At 52.8% G+C, this 27363-nt stretch overlaps 9 protein-coding genes across 9 annotated transcripts; 5 read left to right on the top strand and 4 right to left on the bottom strand.

Annotated features, from left to right (window-relative positions):
• Positions 1-874: 874 nt before the first annotated feature.
• Positions 875-2294, top strand: INS49_012465 (uncharacterized protein; the record flags this gene model as incomplete). Its single annotated transcript, XM_043173168.1, has 4 exons — positions 875-1082; positions 1145-1479; positions 1556-2003; positions 2065-2294. The coding sequence occupies 4 exons, from the start codon at positions 875-877 to the stop codon at positions 2292-2294; spliced, it is 1221 nt and encodes a 406-aa protein (XP_043022465.1).
• A 1351-nt stretch (positions 2295-3645) lies between these two features.
• INS49_012464 (uncharacterized protein) lies at positions 3646-4374 on the top strand (the record flags this gene model as incomplete). The annotated part of the gene is made up of 1 exon (XM_043173167.1): positions 3646-4374. One exon carries the CDS (start codon positions 3646-3648, stop codon positions 4372-4374), a length of 729 nt encoding a protein of 242 aa, XP_043022464.1.
• A 267-nt stretch (positions 4375-4641) lies between these two features.
• On the bottom strand, positions 4642-5206 carry INS49_012463 (uncharacterized protein; the record flags this gene model as incomplete). The annotated part of the gene is made up of 2 exons (XM_043173166.1): positions 4642-4795; positions 4842-5206. The coding sequence occupies 2 exons, from the start codon at positions 5204-5206 to the stop codon at positions 4642-4644; spliced, it is 519 nt and encodes a 172-aa protein (XP_043022463.1).
• Positions 5207-6856: 1650 nt separating this feature from the next.
• Positions 6857-8257, top strand: INS49_012462 (uncharacterized protein; the record flags this gene model as incomplete). Its single annotated transcript, XM_043173165.1, has 2 exons — positions 6857-7327; positions 7406-8257. 2 exons carry the CDS (start codon positions 6857-6859, stop codon positions 8255-8257), a joined length of 1323 nt encoding a protein of 440 aa, XP_043022462.1.
• A 633-nt stretch (positions 8258-8890) lies between these two features.
• INS49_012461 (uncharacterized protein) lies at positions 8891-9676 on the bottom strand (the record flags this gene model as incomplete). The annotated part of the gene is made up of 2 exons (XM_043173164.1): positions 8891-9083; positions 9195-9676. 2 exons carry the CDS (start codon positions 9674-9676, stop codon positions 8891-8893), a joined length of 675 nt encoding a protein of 224 aa, XP_043022461.1.
• Positions 9677-10636: 960 nt separating this feature from the next.
• Positions 10637-11731, bottom strand: INS49_012460 (uncharacterized protein; the record flags this gene model as incomplete). Its single annotated transcript, XM_043173163.1, has 1 exon — positions 10637-11731. The coding sequence occupies one exon, from the start codon at positions 11729-11731 to the stop codon at positions 10637-10639; it is 1095 nt and encodes a 364-aa protein (XP_043022460.1).
• A 3991-nt stretch (positions 11732-15722) lies between these two features.
• On the top strand, positions 15723-16793 carry INS49_012459 (uncharacterized protein; the record flags this gene model as incomplete). The annotated part of the gene is made up of 3 exons (XM_043173162.1): positions 15723-16023; positions 16125-16462; positions 16542-16793. 3 exons carry the CDS (start codon positions 15723-15725, stop codon positions 16791-16793), a joined length of 891 nt encoding a protein of 296 aa, XP_043022459.1.
• A 3270-nt stretch (positions 16794-20063) lies between these two features.
• INS49_012458 (uncharacterized protein) lies at positions 20064-21098 on the top strand (the record flags this gene model as incomplete). Its single annotated transcript, XM_043173161.1, has 1 exon — positions 20064-21098. One exon carries the CDS (start codon positions 20064-20066, stop codon positions 21096-21098), a length of 1035 nt encoding a protein of 344 aa, XP_043022458.1.
• Positions 21099-21701: 603 nt separating this feature from the next.
• INS49_012457 (uncharacterized protein) lies at positions 21702-24897 on the bottom strand (the record flags this gene model as incomplete). Its single annotated transcript, XM_043173160.1, has 4 exons — positions 21702-22970; positions 23612-23817; positions 23872-24601; positions 24682-24897. The coding sequence occupies 4 exons, from the start codon at positions 24895-24897 to the stop codon at positions 21702-21704; spliced, it is 2421 nt and encodes an 806-aa protein (XP_043022457.1).
• Positions 24898-27363: the final 2466 nt, after the last annotated feature.

Genomic DNA, 27363 nt, shown 5'->3' with positions numbered 1-27363 from the left:
CGGCGGCAGGTGATGGCAGTCTATGTTGCTTGCGGGGGCAATGATTCAGAATGGACTCTGGTGAGCATCTTAAAGGACACATCAAGGTGCACCGGGACGTGTAATGGTGGGAGATGTCGCATGTCGAGGATGTTAAGTTTGCAAGTCTGCTCGAATATAAAGCACTAAGTACCAGCACCGTGCTAATGCCTGACCAGCACAGAATGTTTGGTTTTCGCCCCCCCCCCCCCAAGCCCCCAATCAGGGGTGAGTTCGTCTGGGTGTTTGGTGGGCAGGGAGGGAGCCATGCGTTGCACGTTGAAAGCTAGACCCAGCTGATTGGCCCTACAATGCTGCGTCTGGCCCCTTGCATCTGTCCAGATCGAGGCCCCTGGAATCATTGAAATCAAAAGGATAAAGCACCGACTCCCGCGTCGGCCAACTAAAACGGCGACGACCCCAGGTGACCGGGATTCAGCTGTCATGGTGGCTGCGCGAAACCGCAGACCGAGAGGCCTGATTCGAAGACCGCCCGTAATGAGCCCCAGCGGGAAGTGGGTTGTTTGCCCAGGTGCCGCCCTCGCGCACCAGGACACCAGCGAATAATGGGCCCTCCCTCGGCCGTCAGGTGCCGAATGGGGAAGGTCACAGGTGATCGCCCCAGTCACTATCGTGGGAAAGATCCGAGCCACAGTGCTTGATTGTACGACAGGCGGGATGACAGACCTGCCCCATCTGAATAAGTACAGTGCCTGCTAGCATAGATAGCTTGCAGAAGTCGTACATCTCGTCCACCCTGCCTCTCGTCAGTCACTCTCACACCTGGTACTCACACCACCACATCGTCGAAACACACTGCAGTGAGTGCAGTGGTCTTGGACAGCCGTTGGCAAACATGGCCGTTGTCGTACTCACCGTTCTGGCGACTCTCGCTGCCTCATCCCTCGTCAATGCCGATACTGGAGCCTCCATCTTCAACACGAGGGCGACATGCTCGGGATCGGTCGAGAGCTGTTCGTCGGGAGCCGGCTCGGCGTCGACCTGCTGCGTGAATAGGCCAGGGGGCCAGTTCCTGCAGACCCAGTTCTGGGACACGGATCCAGGTCAGTGCTACCGCTCCACCAAACGGCTTCTGCTCGCACGGCTAACATAGGCGGGACTATAGTCACTGGCCCGTCGAACTCATGGACCATCCATGGGCTGTGGCCAGACAACTGTGATGGCACCTATTCTCAGGACTGCGACTCCAGCCGGGCATACACAAATCTGACGGAGCTCATCCGGACGTACGGCAGCCAGTCGCTGCTCGATTTCATGAACACGTACTGGCTCAGCGATTCTGAGAGCGCCGAGGCCTTTTGGGAGCACGAGTGGTCCAAGCACGGCACTTGTATCTCAACTCTTGAGCCAAGCTGCTACTCGGATTACCAGGCCGGGGAGGAAGCTGCTGCCTTCTTCCAGACGGTCGTCAACCTTTTCAAGTCATTGGACACTTACACTGTGCGTAGTCTACATAATCTGCTGCAAACCCGAATACCTCCTTCCACACGCTCAGCATGCTAACATTGACGCTCAGGTCCTGTCAAAGGCTGGCATCGTCCCATCCAACTCCGCCACTTACACTTCCAGCCAGATCACCAAGGCGATCTCCGCGTCCTTCGGACAAGACCCGGTGATCCTCTGCCGTGGTAGCACTCTCTACCAGATCTACTATGGTTTCGTCACCAACGGGCCCCTGGCCGATGGCGCCTTCGTCCCCACCGCTGTCAACGGCCAGTCCTCAAACTGCCCCAGCACCGGCGTCAAGTACCCCCTCAAGTCCGCCGCCGCCGCGACTTCCTCCACCAAGACTGCCACAGCGACGGGCACCAGCACCTCTGCCGCGGCAACTGCCACCGGCACCTCGGTTTCTGGATCCGGCCACTGGAACGCCCAGTACAACGGCAAGGCGGACGGTTGCCTCATCAGCTCCGGGACCTGGTACGTCGGCGGAACCTGCGCCACGTACAAGACAACTGCAACCAGTGAGTCATCATATGCCGGGGCATAGGCCACTTGACCAGAGCACTGACTAGTCGCACCAAGGCAACGGCTTCACCATGACCTCCTCCAAGGGCAACTGCGGAGTTGTCAACGGGGCGATTAGCTGCGGGAGCGGTGTGACCCTGAGCACGTTCACCGCGGCTGGCGGCCTGCTGGCGTACAACGGGCAGACCGAGTTCTACGCCAGCGCGGTTCCATCGGGCTCCACACAGGCGAGCGTCTATGTCGCCTCGCAGTCGTATTCGGTTACGTTCCAGTGGCAGTCTGTCTAAGTCTCGCGGTTGGAGGGATCCGCCTTGAGGACACCGGCTGGAGAGTGGGTTAGTACTGGCATTCTCCTGCTCGTGCAGTCTAGTTAGGTCTGGGGACTTGTCATACTTACATACCAAGTAAGCCATTTTGGGCCAGACTTCGACATGCTGCCGTGAAAATTGATAAAAGCTTCTACGTCTTGCCTATTCTTGGCCTGACTTTCAAATTGCGAAGGATTGCATGTGCGAGTGGATCGTCATGGTTATCACAACGTTCACTCAGCTTATGCATGTATCTGCGTCCTCTTATGATATCGGCGCAAATGGGAAAGGCTGTTAAGAACTTTTGCGAAAGCATGTCAGCTTTTATTGAATCTGTTTGATAGGCCATGGTCTTGAAGGGCATTGTGAGATTCGCTTGCTCATCAATACTCGTACAAGTCAGCTTCGGTAACCCCTGAAACGCCGCCTTTGTTACCTCGCCAGCTGACATAGTATTCATCAATCACCTTCATCTTTCAATTCGGATCTCATCCTCATCTGCGGCTGAACGAAAACCAAGAGATGTTCCATGGTCATGAGCAACGAAACTGCAGGACAATGTTGCGAGGGAAAGGTGAAGGCTCATGCCATCATCTCTTTTTGTCCTAAACAAAAGGTCAAAGTTTAAATCTTCCACCTAAGCCGTCGATGAGCTGGCCCATGAAATGTTCCCTGTTTTATAGCATCCCTGGATAGATTAGCGCCGGGAATATTGTGTCGGACGTGGGTGGGTTCCGCCAGATTATATGAAACGCTGAGGTAAACGCTGCTTCGAAAGCTGTTTGAGCCGCCAATGCGGTCCCAACTTGAGATGGCGTGACGCAAGACTTCCTGTCCCATGTGAAAATCTGCTCGCTTGTAGCAGAGTATTTGCTGACAGATATAATGATGAGATGAAAGCAGGATGTCACTTCCTCTAAGCCAGTGTTATGCCTCTTTTCCCACTTGCTCCCCAACAGTTCCAAGGGGCCGGTTTGAAAACTGCACGATAACACTTCAAAGATTTATGTGGGGCCCTCAGCTATATAATCTTACATTTTATTCTCTTCAATTCTACGCTCCCAATTACAAGCAGCTGTGAGCTGAGCAATCCCGGAGCGGCTGTTCGATTCTGGGCCACAGGACACATGACTTGCCTATTCTGAGCATGGAAGGTAAGGATAATCAAACCCCTGAAGCTTTTCACATCAATCTTTCCAGAAACAGCTCTCGTTTCTCATTTCGAGTCCCGGATTCGCATCGAGGAAGACCTCGCGCCGAAATCTGACGAGCCCCGAGTTCCACTTTTGATGTTGACGTTCGACACGTAGGAACAGTCAGATTCGAGGCCATGGCCAAGCCACCATTATTATACCAGGTCTCCGGAAGGACTTTGGAGGTATACCGCACACCACGAGCGTATGCGACCACGCAGTCTGGACGAGACTCGTACCTGGCGGGGCCGCCACCGGTTCATGAGACATCATCGGACGCAAGGTCGTGGTCACGTCAGACGGAGGGTGCCCTGGACGCATACAGAGAAGAGGAAGAGAAGCGTAGGACTGTCCTCGACCAGACTGTCCGCGTCGAAGACGCACCTACCGTCGGCCGTGGTGGGAGCTACGAGATGTCTCATGGGACCGAGAAGAAGACTGGGGTGGAGGTTACCGAGTACCGCCTGTACTCCGGGAACAGTGACGTTCTTGGTAGCTCCCGGGTGCTCGAATCGAGCCAACGTTCAGAAAAGTCAGCGTCTAGTTATTTTGCAACCTACATTGAAGCAGCCCAATTGGAGGCGGACACAGAGCAAACCCTGGAGGCCGCCCAGAAGCCCCCGAAGAACCACAGAATGACCAAGATGATTGTCAAGGAAGACATCGACTTCTTCACGGCTCTCTTAGAGGGCCACGACCCGCCGACGACGACGGAGGAGACGAGGACTTTTGTGCGCGACGAGAGCGAGACACACAGGCACAGCCTGGAGATCAGGGAACGCGAGGCCGACAGGAGGCGACAGGAGGAGGCGGAGGCGGCCAAGGCAGACACGGACTTTTTCATGATGCTGATGTGCAAGGAATGAATGACCATATGGGGTATCATAGAGCGATTATGGAACGTTGCGGTGCGCGTCTCTGTCTTTCCCGGACGTTGTTTGGTCGCCGATTAATAGTCCATATTTACGACACATGAGTAACTGAGATCATAGGGATGCGGAATAGATGTTCAAATGATGCTTCGGTGCATTATTGGAGTCATTGAAGCTACACTACACTTTTTGGTTTCCCCCAAATCGCATAGAACCTCTCATTTCCCAGGTGTGCCCCTATATTCCATCCCAACACACATCCTAAGAAAGCTTCCCAGCCTTCTGGGCCGTCCACGTGGCGATGGCGTCCATGAGCGGCGGCGAGAGGGCGTCGTAGGTGGGCAGGCCCTTGGCGGCGAAGGCGGCGCGGACGTCGTCCATCTTGTTGGGGTCGAATCCCTGCTCGATGATGGAGCTGACGAAGGCGGCGAACTGGGGCCTGCCAGCCCTTGTCCCCGGACAGCTCGACGTGGACGAAGTCGAGGCCCTTGAAGGGGTGGTCCTTCTCGATGCGGCCGAACAGGTGCACGCCGCACTCGCGGCAGGCGTTGCGCTGGATGGCGGCCTCCGGGTCGACGACCTTGAGCTTGCCGGCGCCGGCCGTCACGCTCAGCTTGTCGCGCGGCACCACGGCCACGACGCTGAAGAGCGCGCCCTTGGGCTTCCAGCACTTGGAGCACCCGCAGGCGTGGTTGTGGGCCACCTGGCTGCCGAGGGTCACCTCGACGGGGCTGCTTGAGCAGTGGCACTTGAGCTTGCCGCCGGCGAAGTTCGGGTCGCCCTTGGTGAGGCCGTTGTCGATGGAGGGGTGGAGAGATGGTGCCATTTTGGTGGTCTGAGGTGCTGCCGGTTTCCTAGCTGAAGATTCCAATGTATTCTCTCAAATCCAGTTGTTTTGGATGGCAGGTCGGGCGAGGGGAGTGTTTACAGGTTGACAATGACAATGACAATGCTCCCCTCTCCTTCCCCTCCTCTCAGGCTGGGCACGACGGCCTTTTAATAGGATCCGAAGCTTCGCGTACCCCTCAGATGAGCACTCGCACCGCAGGGCCTCGCCTCGCGGACTGGCGAATAAAGACTCGGGATTGTGCCATCCTCAAACGTCCCCAATGTCTTGACTTTCACCCGGGGCAGGGAGCTTGTCAATGTTGCTGGTGTGAGCCCCAGCGCCAGCATCCCGAATGCCGAAGCAGCGCCCCCTTGGCAAGTGGGCGTCATCGGCGGTGCAGCCGTTCACGGTGCCAACTTGCACCGCCATGGATTGGCATTGTTGATAAAGCTAGTTAGGAACGGTGCGGTACGGTAATGTGGCACGCCGGTAACGGTGGGCTCGGGTGGAGGTGGGGGAAACGAATGCCCAGGTCGCTCGCCATCGATGTGGCTCGAGCTCTTGGGCGTCATCAGTCATTACAATCGCTCATTGGCTTTATAGCAAAGACGGCCGACATCCTGCGATTGCAATTGCTTGCTCATTGTCAATTTGAAAACATGGGAGGTGGACAAGGCTTCATGCACCTAGTCGTGTCAAGTCCTAGGACGACCTTCTTATATCAGTAATCTTGAGACTGAGCACCTTGATGTCCAGCAGCAGCACCCCTGGCCATCAAGGTTGTCGCCCAGACAGGTGCAGCCTGTGTGAAGAATACAGATACTGTAAGCCAATACGTCAGTGCCATGACACGACACACCCCGTCAGGCAGTCCGTCTCAATCCTTAACAGAGGGGCACGCGCCTTCCAACGGCGGTGTCAAGAGTGGTACGCTTGCCGGACAGTTGCTTTACCCCGCAGCCCCTTCTCCAAATGCCAGATGCCGAGTACTGCCCGAGAGTTGGAGAAAGCATTCTTCCTCAAAAGCTTATCTGGCTTCGCGGGCGATTCCGCCTGTGCCGTGCTAGATCAAGAGCTCGAGTCGGTTCTTCCGCGCCCCCCGCCGGATCCCCACCACATGTCGCAGCCGAATTACAGCGCAATATATCGTCTTGCCAAAGCTGCCTGTGTCTTTGAAAACCGGGCTTAGAGCTGCAAATCCAATTCAAATTTATAACTTGTACAGATCGACACATAAACCAACATTTGCGAAGTCACAAATCCCAATGCGAATAGAGTCAACTAACTCCTGGGATGATAACGCTCTCATGAATCCAGCATGGTTCCCCGCTCCCGCCGCCCGGGTTTGAGACGCATATATAGCCGTGTAATTACCCAATGACAGCAGGCAGCAATCTTGTACCTAGAGTCGTCTTGGGGAATCCAAGAGATCGCCTGTATTTAGTGTAGTGCATCAGAAGTTGCTTAGGGGTGGGGTAAAGCACAACGGCCGGCGTCACTTTGGGTTGTGCTTACGGGATGCCTCAGTCCTCGATGTCATCGACTTAGTCCGGGGGCGATCCTCACATCGCCGCAAAGTTCCCGGATAGCACGCTCGTCATTCTCATCCCTTGTCCAGGGAAATAATCAAGGCGTCAATTTCCCAAGATGAGCGAAACAAATGGCGACAGCAAGCCCTTCCGCATCGCCATAGTAGGCGGTGCCATAGGCGGGCTCACAACAGCGCTCTTTCTAGACCACTTCTGCCGCCGGCTCCCAGGCCAGAATGGCAAACCTCTGCCGCCGATCGCCATCGATGTTTATGAGCAGGCGAGCGAGTATAAGGAGATCGGCGCGGGCGTGGGGCTGGGCATCAACGCGGCCAAGCTTGTGCACCACATTGACGGCGTCGGTGCAGCCATGAACGAGATCCAAGGCCGGACAGACAGCTCGTGGTTCACTTTCTGCCGGTGGGATAACGGGAAGTTCATCACCCACGTCGATAGCCCCGTGTCCGACGAGGACGTGGTGAGGCCGTCGAGCATGGCGCGCAGCGAGTTCTTGGATGTGCTGCTTGGCTTTATTCGTGAGAGGCATGTTGCGACGCTGCACACGAACAAGAAATTTACTTCTGTGAAGGTGAGCATCTCCGCGTAGTGATCTATTATCCGGAGCTCGCGGCCGGCTGGAGATTGGGGGTGCTGACAACGCCGGCAGGACCTCGGCGAGGGGGGCGTCGAGATATCATTCAAGGACGGAACCACAGCCGAGGCGGATCTCCTGATCGGCTCGGACGGGATCCACTCCGAGGTCAGGAAGCAGTTCATCACCGGCAAGGCCCTGTACAGCGGCAAGATAGCATACCGGGGCGTCGTGCCCATAGACAAGCTCCCAAAGGAAACGTGGCCGGGGCGGTCCTGGTCGGTGATATGGATGGCCCGGCACAAGCACTTCCTCGTCTTCCCCATCAGCCAGTCCCGGTCCCTCAACATCGTCGCCTTCATCTCCAAGCGCGAGGACGAGATCCCGGACCTGCGCGAGAGCTGGACCAGCACCTGCGACCGGCGCGAGCTGGAGGAGGACTTTGGGGACTGCGAGGACACGGTCCAGAAGGTCATCCGGCTCATGCCCGAGCGCCCGTCCAAGTGGCGCATCAACGACCACGAGCCCGTGCCGCAGTGGGTCTTCCTCGACGGCAAGGTCGCGCTCCTCGGGGACGCGTGCCACGCCACGACGCCGCACCAGGGCGCGGGCGCCGGACAGGCTGTGGAGGACGGGTACATCCTCTCTAAGGCGCTGTCGGACTGGCTGGCGAGGGGGAAGAAGGGCTCGGTGCAGGGGTGGATGGAGCTCTACCAGCGGATCCGCCTGCCTCGCGCCCAGAAGGTGGTCACCACGAGCCGCCAGGCAGGCGAGCTGTACGAATTTGAGTCGCCGGACTTGATTGACTTGCCATATGATGAGGCGGTACCTATTGTCGCAGAGCGACTCCAGGAAAGGCTGAAATGGTTGTGGATGGAGGATCTCGACGCGGTCTATGAGAGGGAGAGGGAGGAAGCGGGACTATGAGTTATCATTTGTGGTGTCTCGTCATATCATGTGTTTCGTAATCGTGTAGGGCTTGACATAGCGGCGAAGACAGCTGTATATACTCTTTGCAGTTAGGGTTGACTAGTTATACTTAGAGATTGCGCCTATTCTGCTAGGATACACTCTTCTATACTCTCATACCGCTCGGCAACGGACTTCAGCGTAACTACATGCGACGTAGGCAACGGGATAGCAGGTGGTCCTAGAAATATCCGTGCGGAATCCGACATCCATAGGAATTTGGGCCGCTAGACGATGCGGATGCTCTCATTCCAGCATTCCAGCTATACTGCCTCAAGACGGGAAAACAAGACAGGTATCCGTCAAAGACACCAAGTGTCACTACTTTGGGCACCATATCTCTACAGCCCTTGAATTCTACATGCAGTTCGGCCAAGAGGTCACTTCATGAATTTATTATCAATGAGACCTGGCTGACAGTACCACGGGACGCAACATATCACAACAGGTGCAGATCTGCGAGTGGAAAACAACGATTTTGATTTCTGTGCTTGCCGCCCTTCAGAGACAGATCAGGTTACTGTTTGCGCAACCTAGTTCCTAGCATCCACCATACTACTCCACGGTCCAGGAGTGCCCCGGTGTCACCCATCAAATGAAGAAGTAGATTGTGAAGTGGAAGACACCCGGGGCCTGCGCCTCGTACCAAAACGCCTCGACCTCCTTGTCTTGCATCTCCGCGAACTCGTCGGTCATCTTCTGCGCTCCACTGCCGAACGGGGTCTCGTTGTGGAGTATGTCGTACGCCTTGCCCTCGTTTTCCGAGTGGTAGTTTCGGAAGATCCTGTTGTGCCGGGGCAATGGTTAGCTGCAGGAGCACCAGGAAAATGGAAGTCGTATTTGTGTATTTGTATGTGTGTATCACTCCGTGTGTGTGAGAGAAGGAGCTACTTACATCAAGTCCTGCGACTGAGGCACGCCCATCAGCTCGTACACGTGGGGCGTGACCTCCACGAGCTCAGGCTCTACGACGTCCAGGTACTTGATGTAGAGCAGGTCGGCGGCATCACGGCCGATAGAGTACGCCCAGACGCCCAGCTGGATGTCGCGGAGGGGGAGCGCCTCGGGGCGAGTGTCGTCGTCGGTCTGCGCGTTGAACACGGCGAGGACACCCGGGTGCTTGTTGTCCTTGTAGACGGCCAGGTCCGTGAGGAAGGTCGCACCCCACGAGACGTCGTAGTGCACAAAGTCGCCCGAGATAGGGGTTGAGCCCTGGACGGTGTATCCCAGCGCCACGAGGTTAGGGATCTGCTTGAAGGTCTCCTTGAATGTAACGTTGAAGTTGCCATTGAAGTTGCCATTGAAGGTGTCATTGAAGGTGAGGGCTGCCTGGATGAGCCAGGTGGCGAGGAGGAGAATGAGGGTGATGAGCTTCATGTTGTCACTGTTGTGTTCCCGATGAGATGGTTCTGACGAGATGATATGGTCGAAAATGGGAGCGTTTTGTGGCGAGAATGTTGTGGTGGTATTGGGATTGTCCAGTGTACCGGGAAGATCAGGGGAGGGGGGAGTAAGCGGTTGAGAATGGGGGTAGGTAGTTGGATTGTTCAGCAGATCAAGTGGTCTCAAATCCCTGAACGACCTAGAGACAGTCAAGACATTTAAAGTCAAGAGCAGTTGGCAGAAGGAAAGAGGGCATGCCAGTCAGAGGGCTTTCTGGGGAGTCAGGGTCACGATGTCTTCAGGAATAATGCTTCTCTGCCAGAATTCATGCTTAGACAGAAGGAAAGAGAAGGCTTCAAATATTCTGAAGAGAAGGTACATCCTATGAGAGCAAATGTTCTGTTCAAGATGTCCCTCTGTTCAGAGCTATCTAGCTGGCAGGCTTGCCTTACGTTTAGAAGGGGCTATTCTATCTGGCTTATTACAATCTGGCAAGTCTGTTGACCAAGGGCCATTCTGGCGAGAGCTGAATTATACTGGCCTTTTGGACCACGTTGACATCGTGTCTCCTGACCCTCCAAATCCGTTATGGTCGTTGAGCGATGCGTCGAATTTCTCAAATATTTTACATACTCTGAGTGACTATCCTTCATCGTGTCACTCTGTATGATCTATGCCAGTGGTCCACTACATTGGTCAGGGTAAGCAGGACCTGGGATGGCTAGCCTTCAAACTACCTTGGGCTTCCACTCGCTCAGTCGATAGCTGCAACTCGATTACCAAGCCATTCCAGTATGCTTACAAAATACAGATCAGTGCCTGGACTGCACGGGCCCTTATGACTTGTATGAGCATTCACAATTCCTGGAATTGCTGTTCAACCAGGCCGAATTGCAGATATTGAATTTTACAACCGTGATACTGACACATCTTGCCTACCTCGCACGGTTGTGGTCATTCCTCGTCCTTGATCTTCACTTCCTCTTCCTCCTCCTTCACATCCTCTCCGGCCTCGCCAGCCAGCTTACCCTTCCGGAAAGCCTTCCTCAGCCCACACTTCCCCAGGTTCCTCCCCCCAGCCCTGCACTCTTCACACTTCTTCCCATGCGATACGATGAGGATATGCAGCCCGTACTTGTCCTCATCCGGGATCCTAGCATCCAAATGCTGGTGCGTCTCGTCCCTGCTCGCCTTGGCCGGCCTCCACCCCAGCAGACCCGTGATGCGGTGCACATGCGTGTCGACTGCAAAGCTCTCCCTCTGCAGGCAGAACAGCAGCACGCAGCTGGCCGTCTTGGGCCCCACGCCCTGGAAGCTCAGCATCTCCGTCATGGCTTCCTCGCTCGACGCCTTATGCAGGTGGTCCAGTGAGTACTCCCCGTAGCGGGCGTGGACCTGCTCGAGGATGCTGAGGATGACCTTGCTCTTGACGACGCTCAGCCCGCCGCACTTGATGGCCTCCTGCAGCCTCGCCTGGCCCCCCTCCACGATGGCCTCCCACTTGTCGCTGCGGCCGTACGCCTTGTCCATGCTCTGCTTCGCCCGCGTGCTGTTGGTGTCGGACGTGTTCTGCGACAGGATCGTCCGCACCAGGGCGTCCAGCACCGAGGGCGAGTCGCCGCACCCGGCGCGGGAGCTCGGGGCCACGAGCTTCTCTGGCCTGTTGCGCTCCCCGTGGAGGGACGCCAGGATCCTGTGTGCCAGCTTGCATTCCTCTGGCGTGGGGTGCGGGAAGTCGGGGAACGGCGAGTTGTTGGCGTACTGGGCGTAGGCCTTCAATTTCTTGTCCCGGAGGTCTGACGGCTTGCCCTTTTTGCTTGGGCTTGCCTTTGATGGTGGTTTCTCATCTTCTACTTTCACCCTTTTGGGCGTCTCGCTGTCGCCCTCGGCCTTGGGAGCAGCTCGCTTCCTTGGTGTTGCTCGGGGTGGTGAGTGCGGCTCTGTCTTGACCTGTGGTGATTGCGACTGCTCTGTTTTCACCCGGGCAGCTCGCTTGGGCAGCTCCCTCCTCTGTGCTGTGCTTGCAGCTGCGCGAGTACTCCTGGCCATGGTGGTTCGAATCATGCAGTCTTGCTGTCGGGTCTACGCACTCAGACTCTTGCAAATGAGTGGGACTGAAGTTGGAGGGTGCGTTGAGATTGCCCAATGCACCGTCGATTCTGCCAGGGGTCCAAAGTGGTGATGTCACTGAATCTCTAGTGCTAGGCCTTATTTTCAGGGGCGGCAACGTCGCGGTCCCAGAAGCTCGGCACGCTAGTGCGTCCCTGGAAACGCGCAACCATCCAGTACTTGACTCGAATGACCAGGTCAAGGGCCAAATTGCACCTCAGTCTGCTGCACAATTAACCAAGGCACAATACAATGAAAGCGTTGCTTTGCTCGCTAAACTAACAAACTTCTCTACTGGCGTCACCCACGGGCACTTACGTTAAGATGCCAGACGTGCAATCTCGCCAAAATGGTGACCATTCTCAGAAACCTAAGAGTGAACAGTGGCTTATAGGTTGAAGTGAGCGAGTTACCACAGCCTATTTCATGAATGAAGTTGAGCCATCAACCTCCTCTTGGAAGATTAAGAGAATTAATTGTCGTGGACGGAAAGACAGTCAATCTGAGCAGGCAATGTATCAACGACGAAAAGAATTAGAGGCTAATTCTCGTGAAAGCAGAAATCCTCGACGACTTCGTCATATACTACAAAGTCGACACTAATTGAATCCAAAGCTTCGCTTTTGGCTAAAAACGAACATCCCCAAAAGCCTCTTGGGGCGCGTTTGGCTTGCGAGACTGAGTTCGTGGACGTCCACCTTCGTGAGCTCCTCTTTCATGCTCTGAGCCCGACTCAACAGTGAACCTTTGAGCAACTCGAGTGGTCTCTGCGTCGCTTAGTTTTCTTCAATGCCATGGGGGCCTTTCTTGAAACACAGACCAGTAAGCGTGGATGATTTTGCAGGAGAGCGTATTCGGTCAAGCCACGAAGCCGTCCCGATGGATCGCCACAACTCCTCCTCCCACCTTACACGCCGGCGAGCACGCAGAGTGCGGCAGGAGGAAGTCAGGCGCGCTCAGTTGCTAGATTTCAGCCGATACATAAGCGCGGCGTGACCCACCAGCACGAACTATGCCTGTGATCAATTCTGGCCGAGATCTCCTTGAAAGTGGATAGGCGACACGGGGTGACTGCCGCTGAGCTCTTGTCCGTCGTGCGAAGAATCTATAAGCACCCCAAATCGGCTCAGTAACATACGTCAAAGTTTCTGATGGGTACTGTCCTCGCACTATACCGTATATCGCCCTTTTTGAGGCTTGTGTCATCGTTCGGTTTCTTGGTAACGGCCATGGCGACAGGGAATTGGCCAACGGTCTACATTACACTTTGTTAGGTTCACACTCCAGCACAGCGATTGCCGACTGCTCCGGCCACGACGGCTTTGCTGCCGCAGAACTGTTCCTACTCGGCCGCATTTCCCGTGTCGCGGCCTGGGCGGAGACCCTCGCCAGGATGAGACAAAGCCCTGCTGCGTAGGAACTGCTGGAATTCTCTCGAGCGGCAAATTGAGACTGGGGCGGTGACTCCGGGACGATTCAACTTGCAGTCCGATTACCTGGGTCTGGACCTACTGTCTAAGGAGAGCGGACGTTTCTGTCCTGTCCTGGACGAGGAATAAAGTCCACAGCATCAACCGGCGGCTGATGCGGGAGATCCTTTGCGGGGAGTAGGGAGGTTCTCTACTATACACAATGTCCTGGACCGAATCATCGAGCCGTTTACCAAGGCGGCCAATGAGAATTTCCTTGATGAGGCTGCCCCGGCCGCTGTCGCCGAGACACTGCAAATCTGGCGCCATGACCAGCGCATGATTTTGGGCGGCGACCACCCTTCAACTCCTGCCAGGAACCCTCTCAGCCGGCCAGCGATACAAGGCCCAACCGAAACCGCACCTTGTTAGCCCACTGATCCGCCAGGATATGCTTTCTTTGCTGAGGTAGCTGGTGCTGATTCTGTTCCCCTTTTGCGTTCTCCGCGCGTTCTCCGCGCGTTCTCCGCCGGATGGTCCATGGTCTCTTGTATTTATCAGGAAAAATGCTATCACCGATGAGAGCATCAAACACGGCCATTCAAGCGCCATCAATGGTCATGACAGAAGTAGCAGGTTTGATGTGTGGGCTCTGTGAAGGTTGGGGTTTGCCCACTTCACAGCCGGCAGTATTCTGCGGCTGGTTATATCCCATCTCAGGTACCCCGGTCAGCTAATCGGAATGGGCAAATCATGGTCGAGTGACACATGGGAAAGCCTGCTATGGGATAAGTGTGGGCTGCACACATTGTGTCTTGTGAAGGCACTCGTCGGGCAATTTCTTCAACCTACGTAGGAAAGAGCCTCTCCAGTCTGTATTAGAGCCGGCATCCCGACTTGGCGAGTCTGCCCGTAGGCCGTTCTGCTGGGCCACCCTCAGCAGAAGGCCACTCTAGAACCCAGCGACCTAGGGAGGATGCATTTGAAGGTCACGGTAAGCTGGGACGTGCCGCCTGCCTCACTTTCATCCCACGAGGTCGTTGGAGCGGCCTTGTCTAGCACTGGGCTCTTTTGTCTGGGAGGGAGAATCCCTGGTGCGAGTTCATCGGCCTTGCCGCCGGCCATTATTCCCCCGGGCGGCTTTCATGGGCTGCTTCCATTGCATTGCCAATTACAGTTGTTTCATGTGGGCCGACCAGTTAAGCTTACTTTCTGGTGGGTAATCTCAAATCAATATCGAAGAAGGCTCAGCCGCGTGAAGACACTGTGAGAGGTGGGAGTCAACCTCTGGATGTCCACATTGTCGTCTATTGTTTGTCGCCCAGGGACGCTTTCCATTGAGTGAGACGATATCTGTGTGCATTATACCGTTCAGAAGAAGCAGCTAATTCAGTTATTCCAAGTCAGATGTGCAAATGTGATGGTCAACTTGATATGGTGATTATTTCAAGTGCTACAAATGGAGTCAACTGAGCCAGCTAGTAGAGAGGTGATGTGAGGTCGCGTGCCCTGCGCCCCACCCACCATTTCCCCAGATTTCCCCCACAACCCGCTGCCACCAGGCAAGCGTCCGTGCTGCCGTAGTGCCGTGCTGGAAGGTCCTGAGGTTGCACTGCGTCCCTGGAGCAGCAAGGGGTGCGATCGGACCTTCAACTGTCTGATTCTGTTGGATCGTCGATCGGCGTCCTGCAGCTACAGAAACGATCTTTGGAGCATCAACCTTTGTCATGCATCTACCATGCGTAAAGCAAGAAGGGGGGAGACGATGAAAATTGCATGGATGGTGGATCTCCCGGCACATTTTGACTTGGAATTGGAATGGCTGAGGTCGGGGCGAGGGCAGCGAACGTTACCAAAAATAGGGGTGACACACAGCCCCTGGAGACAGGTCAGCGGACCAGACCCTGCACGCAGCCACGGCATCCACAAGGCCACGCCAGTTTAGTGGGGGAGGCCGTCGCGGCAACACGGCTGTTCCTGGGGCTTCTGCTGGGACCGCTAGGAATGGCTGGGCTGGCCGGACTTGGGTGCCCAGGTGGTCTGACGTTTCAAGTGGAGCCCAGTGCCACTGTCCAAGAATGCGACGGTTACTGGGCCAATTCTCAACGGCAACGTCCAGCTCTGCCAACAACGCGCGTCAGCTTGCGAAGCAAAACCGCTGCCCGCTGCCCGCTGCCCGCTGCCACTGCCTCCGCTTATTATCGTGCATAGCCTCTCGTTATCACTTGCCTTGTGATTCCATTTAACGAATTTCTCACGATACCCATCTGCCATCGAGTTTCGCCTGCAAATATTTCGACCCGTCCCTTCCTCGCGAAACCGTGCCAACATCTAGACCTTACCGTATCCACACTCGCTTCCTTCAACGACGACAGGCCAATCCGACGTCACTTCCAGGCCCAAAAGAGAAGGCTGTCCCTGTCGGGACCACCAACAGCCGCGCGATCATACATCGGGAAAAACCAACGAGTAGACCAAACTCCAGCCCGAGTGGCAGCTAGCACCAACAGACAACGGCCGCGATGGCACCGACAGTAATAACCCCCAGCACTCTGCGGAGCCTCGACATCCCGCGGTCCCCCAACGCGGCGATGCTCCTCGCCGCGAAGCGAGCCCTGTCCGAGGCCGGCCCCGACGCCCTGCGCACGGCAGCCCACGGGCTCCTCCTCCGCCGCGCCTCGCTGTCGGTCACGGCGGACGCCCAGAAGATCACGCTCGGCGTCATCGCCGCCTACGTGGTGGTCATCGCCATCTTGTGGAACATCCCCTACGTGCGCTACGTGCTCTGGCCCTTCAAGATGCTGGTCATCGCCTTCCACGAATGTCAGTGTAATGTTGCCTCACGGCTGCCCGTCTATTATGTCCTTGAGAATTTCCAGAGCGCAACAACCCAGGGTTCGAAGCAGACTACTAACACGCAGCAGTTGGACACGCATTTGCGTGCAAGCTCACCGGCGGCAAGGTCGAGTCTATCAGCCTCGACCCGCGCGAGGGCGGCGTCACGCACATGCGGGGCGGCAAGGGCGCCGTGACCCTGCCGGCCGGATACCTGGGCAGCTCGCTGATCGGGGCGCTGCTGACGTTCTGCGGGTTCAACATCGTCGCGTCCAAGGTTGCCAGCTTCGTGGTCGGGGCCGCGTTCCTGCTGATCATCTGGTGGGGACGGAGGGACTATCTGACGATCGGCACGGTGCTGGCGGCCATCGGCCTGTTGATCGGATGCTGGTTCATTGCCGAGGCTGAGGCCCTGCGATATGTCATTGTGAGTGCCCTTACCTCAAGTATGAAGCAGGCTGGAGGGTCCTAGAGAGTATCAGTTGCTGACTTGTCTATTTGCGCAGCTCTTCATCGGAGTCATGTCATCGCTCTATAGCGCTTGGGATATTTGCGACGATCTGATCTTCCGGAAGGTCAATAGTTCCGACGCAACGCAGTTTGCCAAGCGGTATGGAGGGTCTTCCCAGTGCTGGGGCGTTGTGTGGTCCATCATCTCGCTGTGCTTCATGGTTGCCGGCATACTTGCCGGTATTGCCGCCTTCCCACAGACGCTCGCAGAGCAGAGGGAGGACTCGGACGACTTCATCTCGACGTAAGGAACAATTGGAAATCGCGCTCGGCTTTCCACCCGCTACTGCGTGGTCGGTCTAGCGTAGATGATCTTCGCGTTTGCCGGTGATACACGCACCGGAGGGCAGTTTGGTGTACCGGACTGGGGGACCGCGACGTGCCTTCAATTTTGTATTAGGCGAGGCAGGATATTGGATATTGGATATTGGATTAGTACTATGATACCCCGAATAATGAGCAGTGGCCCAGTCGAGAGGCATACTATGACGAAGGAATGGTCCGGAGGCCACTACTGTAAGGAGTCAAATGGATTAAGACTGATGTACGGTTAATTCCAACTACTGCATGGTGTTGTCAGCCTGCTGGAATTGACTTTAGTGCCTCTGGTCATGCATACATGAGGTCAACGTTGTTGTCATATGTCTGTCACACAAAGCATGCGGCGGTCGCTTCTGAGCAACTTGATGACGACCGTCAGGAGAAATAGTTAGACAACCGAGGACAGGCCGAATCTATGTGCCACTAGTTGATGTGTGCCATTGCTAAGTTGAGTCTACAAGGGGCAGAGATGCCAATCGAGGACGACGTGACGCAGTATGCCTCGACCTGGGTATCGCTCATCGTGGGTGTTCTTCCGGCATCGGACGTCGGCCGCCTCATTGCTCGGGGATAGTGACGCCGTCAAGTGTAGTAGGGGGGACTGAATGGACCAGATACTGCCTGCTGACTTTCAAATTCCTTGTGGCACCAAGCCGGTGTCTACTCTTTGTGCCGTGAATTGGGCAGCAACGGTGTTCTGCTCCACATTGTGCTCGGCTGACTTGGCTCGAGTTCAACAATAAGACAGACAAAAGAGTCCCACGTCCCACGATGACGACGAGGGTGAGAACGAGCATGATGCTCAGCGTGTTGTAAGCCGTAATCACAGCATGCTTGCAGTAGTGTAGACGAGGACCACGCAGACGTCAGCTTCGCCCAGACTTTTTATGCCCGCGGTTGAAGCCAGGCGATCCGGTTGCAGGAACGTCCATACCCCCCTTCTGCCTTGATCAGCGGCTCGGTATGTCGCTCCTGCTGTTCTGTCCGAGAGAATTTCCAGACACTTCAGCCCCCCCCCCCCCCCCCCGCGCACAACTTCGGCATACCTCGAGCCCAGAAAGGCGGAATTATTCGGAGTTTTCTTGCCCATGAGCGACCTGGTCATGCCTTTCCCAGGCACCAACGGCTCTGCCACTCTGCAATCCCCACTGGCCTGCAGCACTCGCCCGTCCATAAATCCAGCAGAGTGATGGCTTGAATGCATGACTAGCTCAGCTTGTGCGTCACTGTCTCTCAATGTAGCGCATCAGTCTGCACCTTCGGGCAGACTGCGGTTCAGAGAGGTCAACGCCGTTCCCCCGCCTTCGAGCCTCCTCCAGGGAGCCCGAGTAATCAAACTACTGTAATGGCACCCACGGTCCACAACGATCTGCGTCCTATCCAGCGACCTTCGAGATAGAGCGGCCATCATCGGCCACCATCGGGGGCCTGGTCCAGCGAATCCATTACTCGCTGGCAAACCGCGGGCTGCGCTGACAGGCGTGAAAGGTCGATTGGTGCCACGCTTCGGGGCAACAACAGCCGGAGGTCCACCAGGTGACGGCAGCCTCTATCGGCCAGATGAGCGTCATTGTGGCCCTGAGACCGTCAGTCCTACACGTGGAAGAAGTGAATCACTCTACAACGTGGGGTGACTGGCAGCGCAGACCACATTGGACTTCAGCACTTGATACACATCTGTATTCTGCCGGGACAGCCAAGACAGGGACAAGTGTTGATCACCCCACCCGCCGCCAGCAGGGTCCAGGCACCAGGACGATGCATCAGATCGCCCAGGAGCGGGCCGAGACTTTTGCGGCCCCAGGCTCGTGGTTTTCTGGAGGCCTGGGAAACACAAGCGGGCCTCGCGAGTCAGCTTGCATTTCCAGATCAGATGCCGAGTATTTTTCTCATCCGATGCAAGCGCGGCGAACGTCTTAGTTTTGGTGGGAGTGACAGGTCGACGGCAGCCGAGATCTAGACCCAAGTCTGGGGAAGCCGACGACAGCGTTGGACCTTGCGCGACTCGAGAATCCGGGGTGCTCGTGATTAGCTTCACTGCCACTTTTGGCGCCATGCATGACGCAGCTTCGCAAATGTCCGAAAACAGTTGCCGCAGCGCTACGCTGCGACAGAGATGGTTGCGGGCCGGCAGGGCGAGCGACATGATCCCCAAGCTACTGCAGCGCGGGCCCCTCACAGACAGGCCACTCCAGGTCACAGAATTACATTTCGATCGCGCGTACCTGCGATAGTGGCCGATGACGAGGGACAAGCCAACGTGGCACCGTCCGGGACAGTCGCCTTACGGCGCGTCGAACGCCGGTCTTCTTGTAGACAGTAGCGCATGTATTGCCTGCCCGACTGTCGACATCACCAACGTGGGATCTGATGGGAAGCGGCATAAGCAGTTCGGTGCTGGTCCCCCGATATGAGATCATGCCGCATTGCGGCGTCCCCATTTGTTCCCACGGGTGGCAACTAGCTGCCATGCTGCCCAACGACACGGAAACACCCCCCCACAACAGCTACAGGTTCTTGTGCCATCCCACCCTCCATCTTGGGGCGGCAGTTCTCCTGATTGGAGCTCCCAAGCACCATTCCTTGCGCCGTCATGGCCATGGTTTGCGCAGCTGTTTTGCAAATTTTCCGAACAAGACAGTCCTGCGACCGACCAAGCCCGATATCACGCAGGGTCCGCAGGGTTCAGCTCAAATCAGAGACAAGTGTCTCCCACCTTCAGCCCGTCCGTATTGCTAATAGTCTTGGGCGTCGCCGGCGCCGGTGGCCAAGGTGGCCAGGCTCGGCGGCCTGAAAAGCGGGTTGGACGTCGTAATAAAGCAGATGCGTCCGCCAGTCACGAAAGCACTCGTTTCTTACTCGTTCAGTTCATCTTCATCTCACTTCTGGTCCCCGCCCCAGGCATCGTGGGGTCCGAGAGAAATCACAAAGACCCGTCACGTGTGCTTTGTTTTCCCGGACCGACGAGTCAAGGCTGTCAGAGGGTGAGCCGTTCCGCCTGGCCCCATCTTGGCCCCTCCTGACTGACTACCTGGGCACTCGGCAACCCAAGGCTTGGTGCCAACTGGTGCCTGCACGAGGAGTCACTCGAGGTATATAATATCAAGTGATCCTCCTATCTTTGTTTACATCGTTTCCTCGTCTCTTCATATCTTCTCAAAGTCTTCAGAATATTCAGCACACTCGTAGCTCTCAGCATGTCGAAATCAAACCATCCCCGAGGCTCATCCAGTGTGGACGACTGGCTAGACGGCCAGTACGAATACATGGTACCCGATAAGGATTTGAACAACCCCTACGTCCCGCGGGACGCTGCCCGAGACATCACTCCGGAGCACTCAGACACAAGTCCGCCACAGTCCAAGGATTCTCGGTCGTCCAAGAAGCACAGAAGTTCCAAGGATCGTTACCGGCCAGCGACGCCGCCTGAAGAGGACGACCTCGACAAGGAACGTGACCGACACCGCCACAAGGGCAGATCGACCCGTTACCATGACGGTGACCGGGATTCTCGGCGGTCGCATCATGAGAGGGACACGAAATATCCCCCTAAATCGGACCGTGGTCGTCCACGTCGCCCGCCCATGGGCAACCGAGCCACATCACATTACGTACCCCGCAAGGAAGAAAGTCCTGAGCGGCGTCCACATAGACGATACTCACTGTCATCATCACCACCAAGACACCGGGGTGACAAGTCATCACGGCACTACCGTCGCCACGAGGACCGCTCACCATCACCCCCGCCACGGTCCACGCGAAAGAAGGACGATCGAGACAGAGAAAGCCGAGGTCACCACCACGGAAGCAGTGGGTCCACCAAGGGCTCCAAGTCTCGCCGGCCGTCGCTGTCCCACAGCCAAACTTCGAAGGACCCGAAGAAGCCCTCCATCAGCGCCCGGTCATTCAGCTTCTGGGATGACCCACGATTCAAGACTGCTGCACAGGCAGCAATGACAGCCGGTGCATCAGCAGCTGTCGGTCTTGCCGGTGAGAAGGGCGGATGGGGCGGCGACAAGGGTGCCAAGGTGCTCCGGGCAGGGCTAGGAGCTGCTGCGCTCAGTGCCTTGAAGAGCCCGGCCCCGTCCCCCGATCCTGCGCCCGCACCCGCGCCCGCCGCCCCGGTCGAGCCTAAGTCGTCGGCTGCCGATGCTGCCGGGAGATATGTGGCGGATCATTTGCCTGGGCATCTGCCTGGGAAGAAGAGCAGCACACGACGGAGGCATCACTAGGTCAATACTTGGGAGGAGTCGCCTTCACCAGGCGGCATCAAAAACGCATGGATTTCGTTTTGCTTTTTTTTTTTTTTTTTTTTTGAGGGAATTTTCAACAATTAGACACGTCTCTGGGCTCAGGGCTCGTTTTGATATTTGGTATCTGATTTTCAAGATAGACGAATGAGGCATTCCTCTGGAGTATGGGACTTGGGAAACATCACAGGGATGTGTACTTGTGGTTCGGAGGGTTCGTACTGGCAAACGGTGGCGATTTTATACTTAGTAATAGTCATGGGCTTATAATCTTTACTCCATAGACTTGTTCGATGAATGTATTCTGATCATAGCTGAGGTGGATCTGCCGCCGAGTCACGCAGTCGTGCCATGGACAAGAGCATCCGTGAACTTCACCGCCACGCCCATCTTCGTTCAAATCAAGCTTCAGGTACTGTTGCGAACAATTCGTGCTGTATGAGTCCTGTATGTACAAGTGCTTCTTGTTCCGTAGAACCGCCGAAGAGAAGTAAAGTAGATGCTGCCGGCCACCCCGATAGGAGTTTTAAATCACCAAGCACACTCGTGCCATTTGGGTGTCTGTGCTCTCTTTTGATATCCCCCTCATGACCAGTTAAAGCCGGACGACGGCTGCAAAGGGCCATCTAGGGCCCTCATCGCCTCAAACTCGGGGCTCTGATAGAGAGTCAGTAACTCAAACCAGCCGTTGCTGAATATGTCCTTCGTCCAGGCCGTATTGTCGCCAAATATCCACAGCTTCTCATGGACGACACGCAGGAGGCCCTCCTCGTCCGCCTTGGGGTAGAAGCCGTTCCACTCCCTGCCGAGCTCGTGAGGGGGGAAGGGCCCGGCGGCCCCGAAGGCGTAGTTGAGGAAGGCCTGCTCGGCCATCTTGTTGTCGAACTTGGTCGTGTCCCTGCTCTCGCGCAGCAGCCGCTCGTGCATGCGCGCGTTGGGCTGCAGCACGAGCACCCCGACGTTGACGCCGTCGGCGAGCCCGTGGCCCGCGAACACGTAGTCGCAGACCTCGGCCTCGTGCAGCCTGTCCTCGGGCGGGAGGAGCTCCGCGCGGCACCGCTGCCGGGGGGAGACGGAGTCGTCGAAGATGCCGTCCAGCGGGCGCACGGGGAAGGCGTCCAGGTCCAGGAAGGCGACGCGCGAGAAGTCCAGCTCCCCCCAGATGTTGAGCTTGGAGAAGAGGTCGCGCCACCGCGCGAAGGGGAACATCTGGCCGCCGCTCTCGTCCTTGGGCGGGTCCCAGGGGACGAGCTCGAGCTCGCGCACGATGGCCCCCGCGGCGAGGAGGAGGTCGCGCTGCTGCTGCGGGATGAAGGGCGCGACGAAGACCACCACGGGGTGCGACTCGGAGCGGGACTTGGGGTCCCACAGCAGGCGGTACACGAGCTGCATCGCCGACAGGAAGTAGGGGTCCGCCACGCTGTTGTCGCGCGTCGACAGGTACGTCGCGAAGGCGAGCTGGCCCGGCCCGCGGTCGTTGTGCGCCCGGTACTGCTTGAGCTTGGCGACGTCGAAGACGGGCTGGACGAAGCGGGTCAGGTCCTCCTGGAACTCGAACTTGACCTCGTTGAAGCCGGAGGAGGAGGACGACGACGAAGACCCCGGAGGGCCCTGTGGTGCGCCATCGGCCGGGCCGGGCGGGCTCTGCGTGAGCTCCGAGCCTACCGCCTCAGCCGGTGAGGATGGCCATTTCGCGTCCCCGGGCTGTGCTGCGGGGATCTGGATCTGGATGACCTTCTCGGTCTCCTGTGTCTGGCCACCGTCGCGCGACGAGAACGAGAGTAATGACGAGTGGTAGTAGAGGAGGAGCGCCGTCGTGAATGCAAGAAGCCCGATCCTCACGAGGCGGGAGGCCTGCATGCATGTGAGTGAGCATCCCGGCCGCTGACATGCAGCATCAACCGCGTTTTTAAGTCCCGAGTCGAGCTGAGCTTACCATATTGGGCCGTCCTGATCCAAAATATCAAGAAAACCTCTAATAAGAACAACGCCGGCGTGGTTGCGGCATACCGATAGTAGATCCTTTTCCTTCGCAGGATTATGGGTTGAGAACGCGACACAACTAGTTGGCGCTGCTGTCCTACGAGTCCAGGAAACAACACTGGGTACCAAAAGTTGGACATTCTTGGTATAAGGCAAAGCTGAAATACGACCCGCGTGCAGTTACATCCCATGTGACAGATCAGCGCTGCGAGGGGAAACCAGCCAGGTGCCGAGGAACTGTGAAGTCTAACTCGTTAAAGTGAAATTGGCCCCGGCAGGGGTGCTGTGACGTACCGTCCACCGGCTCATTAGCGTTATCTTCACCGTAAATACCCTGCACGGAATTCATCGTGTGTTCACGTAGAATTCACATAACAACAATCAATAGAATATTGCATTCATCAAGGAGATCCATCACCGGGCAAGCCAATATATAATGTCTCCATCTTGGACCACCTGTGGCTTCACGTTAGAATCCAGTTCAACATATATCCACTGTTATCAAAACTTACGTATGTCTTTCCTTCCTGTCGGTACTTTCCAGCGGCTTTGATTGGGGCCATCGATTTGGCGCCTCCACAAAGGTCGTGGAAGTCCTGGTACGAGACCACCTCGGCCTTGATGAATCCTTTCTCGAAATCGCTATGGATGGCACCAGCGGCTTGCGGTGCGAGACATCCCCGTTGGATGGTCCAACATCTGATCTCCTTCTCGCCAGCTACCAAAATCATCAGCATAGAGTTTAGATGACCAGTCAGGGCCATCGGCATACCTGTAAAGTAGTACTGCAACCCGAGCTTGTCGAATCCTTCCGTGACGATCTTGTCCAGCTTGCTCTTGACCTTGCACTCCTGGAGGAATTCTGCTTGCTTTGCAGGATCATCGCTCAGTTTGTCCAACTTCTCCTCGAACTCAATTGAGAAAGGGATGATATCACGTGGAGTACCTCCATGCTCTGTCACCCACTTGGCGATCTGAGGGAGGTACTTGCTCTTCTGTCGAAGGTAATCTTTCATTGTCAAGTTGACAAGGTAAATCACAGGCTTCGTAGTGATGAGTTGGATCTTCTCGTTGATGAGGGTGATCTCAGCAGGCGTCCAGCTTCCGTCTCGGACGGGCTGGTCTTTCTCAAGCATCGCCTGGATTTTTGTGGTTGTCTCGGTGAACAGGGGCAGCATCTTGTACTTGCCCCCTGCTTTCCGCACAATCTGCTCCTCGGCGACAATGGTCCGCTGAAGAATGTCAAGATCCTTCTTGCACAGCTCGCTTTGGATTGTGTTCAAATCCCGAACCGGGTCGATCGAGTCGTCGACATGGAGCACTTCATCATTATCAAAAGCTCTAACGATGTGGAACATGCCGTCCACAGCCTGAATATGCGACAGGAAGGCATTGCCGAGACCTTCTCCCTGCGAAGCACCCTTGATCAGACCTGCGATGTCTGTGACTTGCAGGTAGGCTGGGTACTGGGAGGGGGGCTTCCAAACATCGCACAAAAAGTCCTACATTCATCCTCGGTCAGCCTCTGCTTCGGATCTCCCCACCACCCTCACCATCACCGCCACCATCACACAGAACCTACATATCGTGCATCGGGAACAGGACATCTCGCCTCATTGGGCTCAATGGTGCAGAAAGGATAGTTCTCCGCAGCAGCACTCTGCTTCGTCAGAAGATTGAATAGACTCGACTTCCCAACGTTTGGCAGTCCAACGCATCCCATCTTCAGGTTCTTGCGAACCCGACCGAAGGCGACAACATTGTCCTTGACGTCCTCGGTTGCTTTCTTGGGAGGCATGGCTGGTGATCCGGCGAATCTTGATGCTCGTCGGTGCTGCCGGGGTAATTTTGCTTGGTTGTTGCCCAGAGAACACACGTCTAGGATACAGACTTTTCTCTTTTTGAAAGTCGTACGATATTGGGAGCTCGCCAAGGCATGAGAGTGGAGCCGTCGCTTTGCGGCACGTGTTACTCATGCCCCTGAGCTCGACCATTTTCTGTCCACTCAGAGCAAGTGCATCCTGCCGGTGAATGACTTGTCAGCAAAGAAACGGCAGACTTTTGCCATCAGCAACCAAGAGTTGCTGTATTCCAGCGAAGGGATCATTGTTTTGCCTTCTGTGGTACAGTTATCCAGAGGTCCATGTTCAATTTACTGCTATAGCAACCCGTGGCTGTTGGTAGGTCTCTCGTACGTATAATAATTATATGGGAAGCAATCATATATTAGTGTTATTTTATTTAAGTTTTAAAAGGCTATATGCCTTGGAAGGGATAATTAAAGTAGCTTTTTAAATGCAAGAGTTATACTTATTAATACTTATAATTTTTCTTTTCTTTTAATAAATATATATAATCCTTATTATAATTAATAATTTTTATTATAATTAGCCTTAAAATTATAATTTATTATATATTAAATATATATAACCTTTATTATAAGAAAATATTATTAAAAAAGCTTAAAATTATAACTTATAAGTTTTAAAATAAGTTTTAATAACCTTTATTATTATATTATCCTTTAAATTTATAATCTTTATTATTATATTATTCCTTAAATATTATACTTATTATTCTTAATACTTAGCTTTTAAGATTACTTTTTTATAAAAATTATTAACTTTTATATAATAGCTTTAGTTTTAAATTTCTTCTTTATAAGGAAAGTTAATATTTATAAAGTTAATATTAAATTCTTTAGCTTATATTTATTTTTATTATATATTTTTATAATATAAATATTATTATCTTTATTTTTACTTTTATTATTAAAATATACTTAATATTACTTTAAATTAATTTCTTTTAGCTACTTTTTATCTTTTTAAAACTAAGCATTATAAGCAACTTAATTATTTATTATCTTCTTTTTTTACTTTTTATTATTTTTTTTAATTTCCTTAATAATTATCTTTTGCTTAAATTACTTAAATAATAATATATATTTCTTAATAAATTTCTTTATATATAAGCCTTATATATATTTATTAATAATTTAATATAAAAAGTTTTAAAGTTAAGTTAATATAATAATTTAATCCTTTAATAGCTAAATCTTTTTAATTTAATATATATAAAAGATACTTAAAATTAAAACTTTTATTAAATTATTTATTATAAAAATTATAATAATTTAATATTTAAGATAATAATTACTTTAATAATTCTTATTATTAAAAATACTATATAATCTTGCATTAAAAGTTTTAATGCTTTTAATATAAATATATAGCTTTTTAACTATATTATTAAAAAATATTTATTTATTTTAATATTAAAAATTATTAATAATTTAAATAATAGCTATTATAATAATATTATTTAAGAAAAGTATTTTAGCTTAAGCTATAATTATAATCTTTAGCTTATTAATTTTAATAATTTTATAAAAGTTAACCTTAATAAGTAACTTATTCTTTTTAATGCTTAATATAAAAGTAAAGTTAAAGGCGGTTTTTGCAATCTTTATTAAGGTTTTATTAACTTAATTTTAATTATCTTTATTATTAATAATAATTAAATTACTATTAATATTAAGTAAATAAAAGTTATTATTATTAATATTCTTATTAATATTTATTAAATAAGTAAGTAAATAAGAGTTATTATTATTAATATTTTTATTAATATTTATTAAATAATTATTATTAGCAATAACTTTACTATAAAAATTAGCAAGATTAATAAGCTTATTTTTATTTTTATTAATTAAGATAATTTTAGCTCTTTTTATAACCTTAATAATAATTTTAATCTTTATCTTATTGCTTAATAAGAATATAATTATAATATTTATTTTATTAATTAAGGTTATAATTATAATATTTATTTTATTAATTAAGGTTATAATTACAATATTTATTTTATTAATTAAGGTTATAATTACAATATTTATTTTATTAATTAAGGTTATAATTGCGATATTTATAAAGGAATTTTAATTTTATTTAAGGGTTGCAATAAGGCTACCTTTAATATTAATTATATTAATAACAGCTATAGCAATAATTATATTAAGTATATTCTTAATGCGGAAAGTAAATGCAATATTTATTAAATAATTTTGCTTGCTATTATTATCTTTATAAAGCATATTAATAAAAATATTAAATAACTCTTATAAGTTATTATTAATATTCTTTATTATAATAAAAAGAAAAAGATTTTATAGGAATTTAATAATTAAAATAAATATTTATAATATAAAACTTTATAATTATTATATAATAATTATTAATTTATTCTTTAATTATAAGAAAAG

Source organism: Diaporthe citri, assembly GCF_014595645.1.
Source record: "Diaporthe citri strain NFHF-8-4 chromosome Unknown scaffold_6, whole genome shotgun sequence".
Classification (NCBI taxonomy): Eukaryota; Fungi; Ascomycota; class Sordariomycetes; order Diaporthales; family Diaporthaceae; genus Diaporthe; species Diaporthe citri.
This window is presented reverse-complemented; position numbering and strand designations above follow the sequence as displayed.